The following is a 14,578-nucleotide window of genomic DNA, read 5'->3' as shown; positions in this document are numbered from 1 at the left end:
GCTACTAATTATAAGCAGCATCGACATGATAATACCAATTAATTTTGCAGATTCTTGGATAGGCGAAATGAGTTTGATCAAAGGCATAAACCTACCAATTATAAGTTGAGCAAATTTCCCAACCCATGCATGAGAATTGATTCGAGTTCAGTTGCCATTTCAAGCCAACAACATTGAAGCCTGAACAGAGCATCTTACCAAGAAAGGATATAGCAGCTTATGAGTTCTGAGATGAGAGAAAATATTAAAATTAAAAAAAGAAATCTAATCAAGGATAGTTTAGGAATTACAAGAGGTTTTACTTTTATATGGTATAATTTAACTTTTTCTAATTTTAAGGTCATTTGGGCCCCCATAAAAATGCACCTTAGACCTATTTTAAATAAAACTTTATAGTACAAAAATAATCTTAAATAAAAATGACCAAAAACAATAAATAATTTAATGATCTAAATTATTGCACCCACCATAAATCGGTTATTTGTGAGGTATTAAGCGGCTTATAGAGTTAAAATTTAATTTTAAGATCTTGATAGGGGATATATTAAATAAATGGATGTTATGAGAAATTTCATAAGTTCAAATAATTCCATCCTTTTAATTAATTATGGATGTGTGAGGCAAATGTGTTTATTGAATAATTTGATGGGTTGGTTAATGATGAGCTCATGCCTCACGAACTCAATTTTTCAAAGGGGCTAATTTCTCTTAACCAAATAATTTTTCTTAATATATATTGAAATAAATTTCTGAATTAGTACTCGATAAACTTTCTGAAAAGTATGTTATAAGTTGTAAAGAAAATTTAAAAAGAATTTTATGGATTCAATCCGAATAGTCTCACAATTAATTAATATTCAAACTTGACTTTTGAAGTAGTCAACTTTACAAATAATTTCTGAGGATATTTGGTAAATTTAAATTGTGAGACAATCTATTATAAAATCGTTTATCCTACATGTTTACTCAATTAATCGTAAAAGCGTGATGTGAGTGTATAATTACTAAAAAAAAAAAAGAAGACATGTCCAATATTTTTGGTCATGGGTTATTATAATTAGTAGATTACTTAACACAAAGATTTTTGGGGTAAATATAATTTTTAAATAATAATTTTAATAAAATAGTGAAAATTTTATAAGATTTTTATTATGATCATTAGGATAAAAATAAAGCATCCCAATTCTTATCGGTATGAGTGGTAGATTTAGCATGTGAAAGACAAAAAAAATAAAAGAAAAAATCATTTGGGTTTCTAATTAACCTTCATCAATCTATTAAAATAGCCTCTATACATTCATAATAAACCTACAAAATTTAAATTTTAACTTGAACTTTGAAACTCACGCTTTATTTAAAAATAATAATAACCCACAACCCAAAATATTTTTTCTATTTCGAAAAATAGATTCAAATTTATTAACAATCATAATTAGCCACTCCTCCAATCACAAATTTTATCTTTCTTGTTCTAAAAAGAAAATTAGGGCTTGGGTTAAATTAGAAAACAACAATTAGGCGGGTTTGCTGGAATGAAGGGAATCAATAAGTTGCTAAAAGAATAGTTTGAGACTAAAACAGATAAAGTGTACCCATTACAATATTAATATATTCGTTGGTGACACTTAGCTATAATTCTTTTGGTTCCCACAGTCACAGTAGAGAGAACTTTTTCAGCAATTCAGTTCATGAAGAATTAATGCTGAAATTGAATGAGAGATGAATGGATGAATATTAATTTTGTTGTTTATGTAGAAAAGGACGTGCTTCTTAGTATTGATAATGAGTATATTGCACATGTTTTTCAAAACATAGGAAAAATCTTGGGTACTTCTATTTTTTTCATTTACTCTTTGTCATGTGTATGCTTCTACTAATCATGATGACATATATAAACAAGTGATGAATTGTGAATAGATAAGAATGCTCCAAAAGCACCAAAGATATTCTCATAAATGTATTATTAAATATTTTATATAAAAAAAAATTATAACATCCTGCTTTTATTTAATTTAATTCTCGGTTAATCATTTTGTGGACCCAACACTGCTCACAGTACCTCTAATTTACAATTTCGATATGAGCATTAGTCAACATTCTATTTTTTTTTTTTTAACCAAAAAAATGCTTAGCCAAGCTAAGACACAACCGAGCGGGGAATCATTGTCCCATACATATCATAACAAAGCCAAGGATCATGACCCACAGGTGGTTCTTGATAAACATGAAATCCGAGAGGTATAGAGCCCGCATTTTTGGCCAAGTAGTCTGCTGCAAAATTGGCTCGTCCTCCGAACTTTTAGATCCACAACATGCATTCACTGGATGATCCTCATCATTTTTTATCCATTCATTTATCTTAACTTTCCATTTGGTGGTTCTTGATAAACATGAAATCCGAGAGGTATAGAGCCTGCATTTTTGGCCAAGTAGTCAGCTGCAAAATTGGCTCGTCCTTTGAACTTTTAGATCCACAACATGCATTCACTGGATGATCCTCATCATTTTTTATCCAAGCATTTATCTTAACTTTCCATTTTGTTGACATATTACTGCTTTTGCACTTGACAAAGTAGAATAAGGTATGATACCACAAATAGATTCTCTACCGACCCTCCAACTCAGAGATCGTAATTGTATTAGTTGAACATGATTCAGGCGTGCTTGATGAATAATCTTGTCTGGTAGATTTCCTGTCCGCCAAGTAACCGGGTTGCTTTGGCTGAGGCAACACAGTCTCGCTGCCCAACATCAGAATCACTGAGGGCATACTTGGCCTGTCCTTTGGATGCTGTTGCACGCATAACAAACCGATGTGGATGCATCGTATCACTTCAGCAAGATTGAATGAGCCTTGAATACACGGATCGATTAATTGTGAAGGCATGCCTTCGTTCCACAACTTCCATGCCTACAACATATTAAAATTCTTTTATCATCTATAGTTTATTAGTTCAAACTATGTTAGAAAATGTCGTATGCATTTTACTTACATGTCCTATAAGGTTAAGCTTGTTGTCGGAATGATAAAATCCTCTATTTTTCTTTCCACTTATTATCTCCAGCAATAAAATTCCAAAGCTGAAGACATCGGATTTTACTGAGAATTTCCCATCACTAGCGTATTCCGGTGCCATATAACCACTTCAAAAGATTAAAATATATAAGTTACTTTTCATTAATCAGTGCAAGTGAATCGTAAAGATCACATGACAAGAAGTACTTACTATGTTCCAATCACTCTTTTTGTGTTTCCTTCTGTTTCGTCTCCACCAAAAGCTCTTGCCAAACCAAAATCCGAAATTTTTGGATTCATATCTTGATCGAGTAGCACATTACTTGCTTTGAGATCTCGATGTATAATCCTCAATCTAGAATCTTGATGAAGGTACATAACACCCCTAGCAGTCCCACAAATAATGTGGAAACGCTTGGACCAATCCAATATCTTACATCTTTCTTGATCTACAAATTACCACATTAAGGTTAGTACAAAATTTTCTGAAAATACATAAGAAATGTCTATAATCAAGGCACAAGCTAGCCGAATATTTTAAGGTTATAGGGACCCAGACCAAAAATGAAAGAGTTCAGGCTTTTGTTGGGCATGAATTCATAAATCAACAGTTTCTCCTCTCCCTGAATGCAGCAGCCAAGAAGCTTTACAAGATTTCTATGCTGTAATTTGGAAAATAGTATAACTTCATTCTTTAACTCCTTCAATCCTTGCTCAGAAATCTTCGAAAGCCTCTTCACAGCAATTTCCTGCCCATCCACTAGCGTGCCCTGCCCAGACATATATGTGAATTTAGTTACCCGGTAAAATAATTATTTTTGACTGGCAAGTTTCAAGTTTACCTTGTAAACAGGTCCAAAGCCACCTTCTCCAAGCTTGTTGTTGATTGAAAAGTTACTGGTGGCATTAGCAATTGTAGCTAACTCAAACAGTGGTAGCTCCAGGTCCATGTTTTGAACCTGATCAGTTTCCCTGTTGTTTTCTGTTTTCTCTGAAATATTGGATAATATTAACTGAAAGCACATATGCAGTACGTATACTGGACAAACTACTAACTAGTAACTACAATTTTCGTGTTCTTGATGAGAAGGTTCTTTCTCTGTAAATTTGTATTAAAGCTATTTTCCATTCAATATGAAAGTGCAAGTAAATAAAGAACCATAGGTGAAAAAGAGGTGTGTATTGATATAACACTAAATGCAAGTAAGTAAACCTGCTATTCCAACCAAAAATTTACAAGTTTAATTACCTTGCCCTTGATCTAAATGATATGCACTGTTAACTCTTCATCTTGAAACAAACGTACAGTTATTGTTGCATATAAAAACTTATTCTACTTGGTGAAAGATTTTATTGAAGATTTGATACAGGGAAATTGAACTCATATAAATATTGATTGAAAGGAAACGGCTATCATAAAAATGCAAGCAAATGGCTATAAAGTTTTGAAGGAAAATGGAGCAATATTATACCTACTATATTTCTCCTTCTTTTGTGAACCAAATAGCCAGCTGCAATCACCACAGCTAACAGAGCAGCAGTAGAAATGACTGTCACCACTATCTTCGTCCTAGGCACACCTTTCGCTCCTTGATCAGCATATTCAGATATAGCAAAGCAAGTCAATAATCAAATGATTCAAATAGCAGCAGAATTCTATGGATAGAAGCTATACCCAGAAACTGCTTTATGCGAAAGGAGCTTCTCAATCGGAACTCAATACTAAATTGCACAATAAAAATGTGGAACTAGTCTAACTGGACTTGTACTCCTAAGTTTTCATAATGGAATGACATAAATAAGTATACGGATACCTAGCTCTGAAGCAGACATTCGAATATACAAGTCCTGCCCACCATCTTGGAAGTATCTGATGTCAATCAGATCACCAAACCACATGGCACAGCCACTGCCTTCTCCTCTGATATCTGAATTTGTGTATGCCATACAAGAAGAGTTGTCTAAGCATTTCTCCCGGCATTCATTGAGATTCATACTTTTGCTCACCCAAGAAAGAGTAGCATCTGGCAATTTCATCGCAGTGAATTTGATGAATCCATCTTGTCTCGAGTAGTTTAACGACTTATAACGCACACACCCTTGAGACCAGTCCACATATCCCCTTGACTTTGGTTTAAAACCTTTTAAACATTGGCAAACAGGCATATCGCTAATGATGCAAATGCCATAGGCACCACAAAGGGCATAAGTGTCACATAGATCTCTTGGCACATTTGAATACAATTCCCAACTTTGAGTTGCTTTATCCCATATGAATCGTTGACGTAAATAGAGTGTTTGGTTCATAACAATCCTTGAGAAAGCAGCTTTATCTCTCATGTCGAAGGTGTAGTACAGCTCATCCTCATTAGAGACAAAGCTGAAGTTAAAAATGGGGTTTGGCCTCAATGGTGTAGCACTGAATTGAAGGCCATTCCATGGGCCACTCCTTTGAAACTTTCTTGATCCCTTCCACATGATTAACTCAGGATTATCTTGTCGTTCAACTGCCCAAATAAAGTTTCCAGGAGACGGGTCATCTGGGCTCTTCCATGATGTTATACACCGCTCAAGACCAGTCTTCAAATCCCATCCGAGCTTCATTCCCGGTAGCAATGTATCAGAAGGATAATCAAAGCTTTGCCATAAATAAGTTTCAGAACCACCATCTCGTTCACCTCTGAGGACAAGATTTCCTGAATCTAGTAGCTGCAATACAACTGGAGTCCGGACTTCTTTACTCAAGTTTGCTGACCAAACTACACTCTTGTCCTGGCTTGTTAAAACAAGATTGCCCGTCTGGTTTACAACTAACAAGCCAGAAGAGTCATTAATGGGGTTGATTCGGTTTGCAACCCAAACAACAGTTTTAACAGGCATATTTTTGTACCAAATTCCTACGTAACGATTCTTGGAACTACCAGGACTGAAGAAACCAAGCTCAAAGCTTCCATCTTTTGAAACTAAGGTCCTGCCATCGCTGAGGGACTGAGATGAAGTAATGGTGTCGGAAGCAAAAGAGGATTCAGACAAGAAAAACAGTAACTTACAACAGATGAAGGAAAACAAAAATGCATCCATTTGTTATACTCTATAGGCGTAGAGCTCTCTCTAACAAATTAAATAAATATAATTAAACACAATGACTTACAGCAGACGAACAAAAATGAAAGTACACCCATTTGTGTATTGGTTTAGATCTCTCTCTAACAAACTATATAGATGCTAATACCATGACTAATGATCTATCTTTAACGGCATTGAACTAAAAGTGAGTGCTTCTGGACTCCAATTCCCTTGCGAGAACGCAACTATTTAGTGTTGCAAGTGGTGGAAACTTGAACAACAGTGACTGGTAATTGAAAATTCGATCTCTATCATGAGGTTGTGAAGACAAGATTTGTGTATTGATTTATATAGATGCTAATACCGTGAGTGATGATCCATCTTTTTTTTAAAAAAAAATGATCCATCTTTAACGGCATTGAACTGAAAGTCAATGCTTCTGGAGTCAAACCGTTGTATTTAAGAAATAAAAACCAATGGTTAGAAAATATGTTTATGAAAAAGAAAAAGAAAAAGAAAAAGAAAAAGAAAATGGGATATAAATGAGCCGAAGACTTAAAATGTAGGAATAATGTCGAGACCCACCAAAGTCGTTCTTGCCTTCTTGTGGCAACGTACACTTCCGCATAATGTCGGGACCCACCAAATTGTAGGAATAATCTAAGATTCATTTATATTTTATTATTATTTATATTCAATTAATAGTTTTAATTTTTGTAATTAAAATAAAAAAATTTCACCGCCCTACTTTAGTTCCATTTGAACTAGATTTTGATACCATTAAAATTATTATTATTTGGGTTATGCAATGGTACAATTATTACCAGCAAATGATTTTCATATGCAATGGTATAACTCTTTTATTTTATTAGCTTTAGGGCCAAATATTATAACGAAGGCAATTTGAGATGTAATACATCATCATCATCATTATTATGGTCTTCAATATATCTGCAAACACTGAGAACTGAGAAAAATTTACATGAAACTTAATTAGAATAGAAGAAGAGAATTTCTAGGCATATGCATGCTGGGCCGTTATCAATTAAATAATGGATGGACAAATAGAAAACGTCATGCAATAGTTTTAAATTACACAGAAAAATTATGGAGCTGTTTTTTTATATTAATTTCAAAGGAAAGAATAATCAATAATTTCGAAAAACCCCGCCGGCAGATATGAGCAGCAGTTAAAAACAAAAAACAAAAAAATAAAAATAAAAACAAAAAGGAGCAGAGCAATGATGAGCAGATAAGCCCCACTTGTATGTGAAATCGCTAAATTACGTGTAGAACTTGAGAAAGGGCATTGAATACTAATTATATTTTCGGTATCTGTCTGTAAGTTGCAATCGGTTGTCATCAACGGGAAATTTTTTGCTGGGGAGATTCCAAGTGTAATCATAATTGAGCCGAAAAAATAATAGTGACGAAACGGTGACACGAGTTCATTTATAGAATATACATTGCCACGAGCATATATTCATCGACTTTGACTGATAGTTTACTTGGGTCATCCTTGTAAATCATTTGTTGTACATTAGTTAATTTATAGAATTTAAATTTCTTATTTCTCATTTAACTAATAATGAATTTATAATTGGTATAATTTTAGAAATCAGTCGAATATGCTCTAATAGAAATCATGTCTTCTTGTTCCCATCATCATCCTATTCGAACCCTGCTGCAAGAAACTCATGTTTAGAAATATGAGTTAATATATACAGCGTCCTTAAAATTAAAGATAGAGACATAAACATAAACATAATGAAATGATACACACGTACTATTCAATTTATTAAACTTAAATATAAAATTGTAAAAAACCATGCTTAAACACACAAATGGAAAAAATAAGGATTTTAACTTCCCCAGAAGCTGGAAATTAACTATGATCGTATATATTTATTAATCACATGAGCTAAATCATTTGTACAGCATATCCTCCAAATGAAGCTTCGATCATAGGTAAGAAAAATGATAGTCTCTTAACGTGGCAGAGGACTAGGAATACTAATTTTTCTGTTTTATATTTGTCTACAAGTTGCAATGGATCTTTTTTAATGGAATTTTTTTTTTTTTTTTTGCATTTTGAGATTCAAGAGTAATCATATATTTATGTTGTGTGCGGAATGCGGAATAAAACGCACCAAATAATCACAGAAAAATAAAGGACACAGAATTTTTCGTGGTTCGGTAATATACCTACATCCACGGGAGCAAGAAAAAAATTATGAGAGTACAAATTTAAGTAGAAAAACCTCATTTTTTCCAAAACTTAAATACACTTAGTATTCTTCCACACACTCTTCAATTGTTCACACTTTCAGAACTCTAAAATTGCTTCACTTACAATTTCTCTTAAGCTGAAGAAATGCCCTCTATTTATAGGCACCAAGCTTGCACCTAATATCTAATTTGCATGCAATTATTTTAATGATTTCAGCCACCATTTCTACCTTTTGAAAAACTCTTCAATTGCATCAAAAAAGTCTTCATAAAATTGCAAAAATTCTTCATTTTTTAAAGAAATCATGCATGCTGTTCCTACCTCCTCCAAAAGTCAATTATGCATGTGGCTCACATCTTCTTTTTCAACCAATTTAAATAAACAAATCGCAAATTTTGACTTTTGAACGATATATGAATTAAAAAAAAAAAGACAAAACAAATATCATATATCTCTAACATGGAAGGGATAATCGATTGATGTCAATTCTCAGGGCCTGGCTAGTCTTTTCATTTGAACGTTCTATTAAAGGTTATTATTAGGCTGCGTTTACTTAGGAATGGGAATTCAGAATTGGAATAATTTCTTAATAAAATAAGGAGGAGAATGAGAATTAATTTTGTGAGTTCCATAATAATTCGGGAACAAAAAATGAAAACTTAGGAATCAAACTATGTTCCCGAGATTTCACATTCTACCCATGAATGTTTTATTATTTAAAAAATACCCTCACTTCAGATAAAAATACAAATAGCGAAAAATTTAAAAAAAAAATCCCTAAAAACCTAAAGACTCTCTCTCTCGCACAAACCAGAAGCTTCCATCACATCTCCCTCCCCTGCTTTCATCGCGTCGTCGGCACTCCCTCTCTCTCGCGCATCAGTCACCGCCTCACCGGACGGATTCCTCACTCTCTGGCCGGATTCATCATCTTACTGGCCTGATTCATCACTCGTTTTCTTCTTTCCCGTTAGCTCACTGGCCGAAATCATCAGCTTGTCACCGACCAACCACTTCTGCTCGGTTTCTCTCGGATTCGTCAGCCCGGTTCTCTCACGTCGCTCACCAGTCCGATTCGTCGTCGGTTGCTGATCGGTTTCTCTCGGATTCTGTTGATGTGGTTGATGATGATGTTCATGATGTTGTTGTTGATGATGTTGATGATGTTGATCATCTAATTGTGATGATGATGTTGTTGATGAAGAAGATGAAATTGACGATGGAGAGAAGTAACGAAGAAGTTGCAGAAGAGAGAGAAAGAAAAAAGAGACGAAGAAGAAGATAAAAGAAGAAAAAAACAAAAGAGAGATAAAATAATATAAAAAACAAAAGAGAAAAAAATAATAATAATAAAATAAATTATTTATTATTATTATTATTGTGATGGCAATTTGCTGGAGAAGTTGCCATTTGTTGATTTTGGACCATACAAATTTTATATTTATGATAATAAAATTAATCAATAATAATAATAATAAATGATATTCTAATTATTGTTAATACGATTATTTTTTAACAAAAAATTAATATATTATTATAAATTATTATTTTTTATAATTGTTTAATTCATTATGTAGAATAATAACAACAACAATAATATTTTATTAGTTTTATTATTATTATTATCCTTAATTTATTTTATCATTATAAGCAATAGGGGTATTTTAGTAATTTGAAACAACCTATTCCGATTCCATTTCGATTCCGATTCAAACAATTAAGTAAACAATTTATTCTTATTCTTGTTTTCCATTTCAATTCCAACTCATTCTGATTCCAACCCATTCTCAATCCGGGAGGTAAACGCACCATTTACTTCTTGGAATGAGAGTCAAGAATGGAAAAATGGAAATGATTCTATTATTTGCTTGCTTATTTGAAATTAAAGAATGTGAATGAAATTTGCGAGGCCCACCAAATTTTGAAGGTGGGAATGAGAATTTCATTTCTATGGAAGGTGGGATTGCGATTTTCATTTTCTAAACTAATTATTTTACCATCCCTTAATTTTTGAAATTTTAATTTTATTCTTATTACATAATTAAATAATCTTAATAATATTAATTATACTAATAAGAAAATAAACAATTATAATAATAATAGTATTAGTAGTAACAATAACACAAGCCGACTTTGTAATCTAATGGGAGAACCTATACTTAGAAAGTTGAGGGACGTAGGTTTGAGTCCTGCTAACAACAAAAACTTGGTATTTGAACTTTGGTTCCCCTTCTGACAATAAGAAGGAATTAAATTAATAGGAAGTTAGGGCTTTAATTTCCCTATAATAATAATATTAATAGTAGTTATTATCAATATAAAATAACAACAACAACTAGTTTACTCATAAACTCATTGTATTACACTCAATATTATAATAAATATGCCAATGTTTTCTTTAAAAGTGTTTGCCTATTTATTTTACATAGAAAAATACATAATTATAAGTAAGGACATTTTTTTTAACTTGTAATAACTCATTCGCTTACTAGATGGATGAAATGTATATCATCATGACGTCCAGCAAGAGTGGAACTAAGGACATTTTTATGACTTGTGATAACCCATTTGGATTACAAGACAGAAGTAAATACATCAATTGGAATATTGTTAATTTCGATTCAAGTATACAACTTATTTTTATTCTTATTTCTCATGTGATCAATTCCAGCCTGTTCTGATTTCAGCTCACTGCAATTTTTGTCAATTCCAATTCCAAGTAAACAAATTGCAAGTCTTTATTAAAATTTTCTCATAGTTAACCATTGGGGTATGTTTGGATGCTGTTAAAGACAGTGGAATAGACTAATTTTATAAAAAATTAATCCCAAAATAGTATTTGACGCAAAAAGTAAACTATCCTCTTTACCAAGATCAATGTAGTTGTATGTAAACTTAAAGCAGTAGCATGATGAACTAACAAGTCTCCCGGGCCTATTGTTTATTTGACACAAAAAGTAAACTGAGGATAATGCAGGTAAGGCCCACCAAATATATCTTGTGATTTTGACTTTTTTTGTGGGTGCGTGCGTTTGACATATTGTATTGTATTAAGCTGTAATACAATATGATGTCTGATGTAGCTTGCATTGTATTATTTAAAATAATAATATCTATTTTAATATTTATATTAAATTAATAATCAAAGTTTCATTTATATTCTATTATTATTTATATTCAATTAATAATTTAAAATTTATAATCAAAATAAAAAATTTTCACCGTTGACCATCCTACTTTAGTACCATTTGAACTATATTTTGATACCATTAGAATAATTATTATTAGGGCTATACAATGGTCAACTATTATCGGCAAAAGAATTTTCATTCACCATCGATCTACAGTCAAGGTTTTGGCACTACTGTGAAGCCCCGACAATGAGAATTTTAATGATACCAAATTTTAGCGTAAAACATGATGTCATGCAGTAGCCGCCGTCGAATATCGCTAGTAGTTCATCAGCACTGGCGGCAACATACTTGAATTTTTAGTTTTATTAAATATTATACATTTTTATTTAGTTTTGTTATTTTAACTAAAGAAATTAAAAAAATAATGTGAACAATGCCATCTCACACAAATCTAAAATTTTTGGGTTCATCTCATTATCAAGTAACACATTACTTACTTTGAAATCTCTATGTATAATCCTCAATCTAGAATCATGGTGAAGATAGAGAATTCGACATCTCTATGAACATGTGAAGGGTGAGCCGTTTGCACTCAAAAAAAAAAAAAAAAATCGTCACACCCATAGAAAATTTGCAAGAAATTTGACTTATACTCACAACAATGGAAAAAAGGCATTTGGTGTTAAAATTTTCTAGAAATTTGACATATTGAGTCAATATTGGTACCTTTTCCACCACAAATTCCTACACTGCAGTCCTACCGTTTGATATAATAAAAATTAATTAAAGAACAAAATATTTGTGAATTTCGACAAACAGGTTCTGATTTAAAAAAAAAAAAAGTTTTTATATGTCACTAAAATGAATCAGCAAGCCCAACTTTACTCAAGCAATGCCTGAATTCAGGGCAATGCAAGGACTACTAATTATAAGCAGCGCCTACATGATAATACCAATTAATTTTGCAGATTCTTCATTCTTGGAGAGGCGAAATGGGTTTGATCCCAAAGGCATAAACCTACCAATTATAAGTTGAGCAAATTCCCCAACCCATGCATGAGAATTGATTCGAGTTCAGTTGCCAATTCAAGCCAACAACATTCAAGCCTGAACAGAGCATCTTACCAAGCAAGGATACAGCAACTTCTTTAGGAGAGAGAAAATATTAAAATTAAAAAAATAAAAATAAAATAGTCTCAAGCTACCTAAAAAAAATAAAAATAAAAATAAAAATAAAAGAGAAAATTATTTAGGTTTCTAATTAACCTTCATCAATATATTAAAATAGTCTCTATACATTCATAAACCGATAAATTTAAATTTTAACTTGAATTATAAAACTCACACTTTATTTAAGAATAATAATAACCCACAACCATTTTTCTATTGCAAAAAATATATTCAAATTTATTAAAAATAATAATTATCCACTCCTTCAATTACAAATTTTTATCTTTCTTGTTCTTAAAAGAAAATTAGGGATTGGGTTATATTAGGAAAAGAACAAGTAGGCGGGTTTGCAAGAATGAAGGGAATTAATGATTTGCTAAAAGAATACTTTGAGACTAAAAAAGATGAAAGCGTATCAATTACATAATTAATATATTCGTTGGTGACACTTAGCTTTAATTCTTCCGGTTCTAACAGCCACAGTAGAAAGAACATTTTCCGCAATTAAGTTCATGAACAATCAACTTTGAAATCCGATGAGAGATGAATGGATGAATATTAATTTTATTGTTTATATAGAAAATGATGTATTTAATAGTATTGATAATGAGTATATTGCACAAGGTTTTCAAAATGTAGGAAAAATCTTGGTGCTCTTAGACAGCTTCTCCTTTTTCATTCACTATTTGTTATGTGTACGCTTCTACAAATCATGATGACATATATACACACATGATAAATAGTGAATAGATAAAAATACTCCAAAAGCACCAAAGATATTCTCATAAATGGATTAGCAAATATTTGATATTAAAAAAATTATAACGTCTTGCTTTTATTTAACTTAATTCTCGGTTAATCGTTTTTTTTTTTTGGATCCAACACTGCTCACGGTACCCTAATTTACAATTTCTATATAAACATTAGTCAACATTCTATTTAGATCCACAACATGCAATCATTGGAGGATCCTCATAATTTTTTATCCAATCATTTATGTGAACTTTCCATTTGGTTGAGACATTACTGTTTTTGCACTTGACGATGTAGAATAAGGCTTGATACCACCAATAGATTCTCTACCGACCCTCTAACTCAGAGATCGTAATTGTATTAGTTGAAGATGATTCAGGCCTGCTTGATGAAGAATCTAGTCTGGTAGAATTCCTGTCCGCCAAGTAACCGGGTTGCTTTGGCTGAGGCAACACAGTCTCGCTGCCCAACATCAAAATCACTGAGGGCATGCTTGGCCTGTCCTTTGGATGCTGTTGCACGCATAACAAACCGATGTGGATGCATCGTATCACTTCAGCAAGATTGAATGAGCCTTGAATACACGGATCGATTAATTGTGAAGGCATGCCTTCGTTCCACAACTTCCATGCCTATAACATATTAAAATTCTTTTATCATCTATAGTTTATTAGTTCAAACTATGTTAGAAAATGTCGTATGCATTTTACTTACATGTCCTATAAGGTTAAGGTTGTTGTCGGAATGATAAAATCCTCTATTTTTCTTTCCACTTATTATCTCCAGCAATAAAATTCCAAAGCTGAAGACATCAGATTTTACTGAGAATTGTCCATCACTAGCGTATTCCGGTGCCATATAACCACTTCAAAAGATTAAAATATATAAGTTAATTTTCATTAATCAGTACAAGTGAATTGTAAAGATCACATGACAAGAAGTACTTACTATGTTCCAATCACTCTTTTTGTGTTTCCTTCTGTTTCGTCTCCACCAAAAGCTCTTGCCAAACCAAAATCCGAAATTTTTGGGTTCATATCTTGATCGAGTAGCACATTACTTGCTTTGAGATCTCGATGTATAATCCTCAATCTAGAATCTTGATGAAGGTACATAACACCTCTAGCAGTCCCACAAATAATGTGGAAACGCTTGGACCAATCCAATATCTTACATCTTTCTTGATCTACAAATTACCGCATTAAGGTT

At 32.4% G+C, this 14,578-nt stretch overlaps 1 protein-coding gene across 23 annotated transcripts in view; it reads right to left on the bottom strand.

The window, feature by feature from the left end:
- The window catches only part of LOC102616779 (G-type lectin S-receptor-like serine/threonine-protein kinase SD1-1), a 135,733-nt gene that overhangs the window by 40,609 nt on the left and 80,546 nt on the right, over positions 1-14,578 (bottom strand). For 4 of the 23 annotated variants that reach the window (XM_052433606.1, XM_052433604.1, XM_052433602.1 and 1 more), the window contains exon 2: positions 4,489-4,605. The exons of 2 other annotated variants lie outside the window; for them this stretch is intronic. In XM_052433606.1, coding sequence (XP_052289566.1) covers positions 4,489-4,605 — 117 coding nt within the window. 17 more of the 23 variants (XM_052433612.1, XM_052433616.1, XM_052433625.1 and 14 more) reach the window with 13 other exon arrangements.

This window comes from Citrus sinensis, chromosome 9 (genome assembly GCF_022201045.2).
Source record: "Citrus sinensis cultivar Valencia sweet orange chromosome 9, DVS_A1.0, whole genome shotgun sequence".
NCBI lineage: Eukaryota > Viridiplantae > Streptophyta > Magnoliopsida > Sapindales > Rutaceae > Citrus > Citrus sinensis.
The sequence above is the reverse complement of the archived record's forward strand: the minus strand, read 5'-3'. Positions and strand labels throughout refer to the sequence as shown.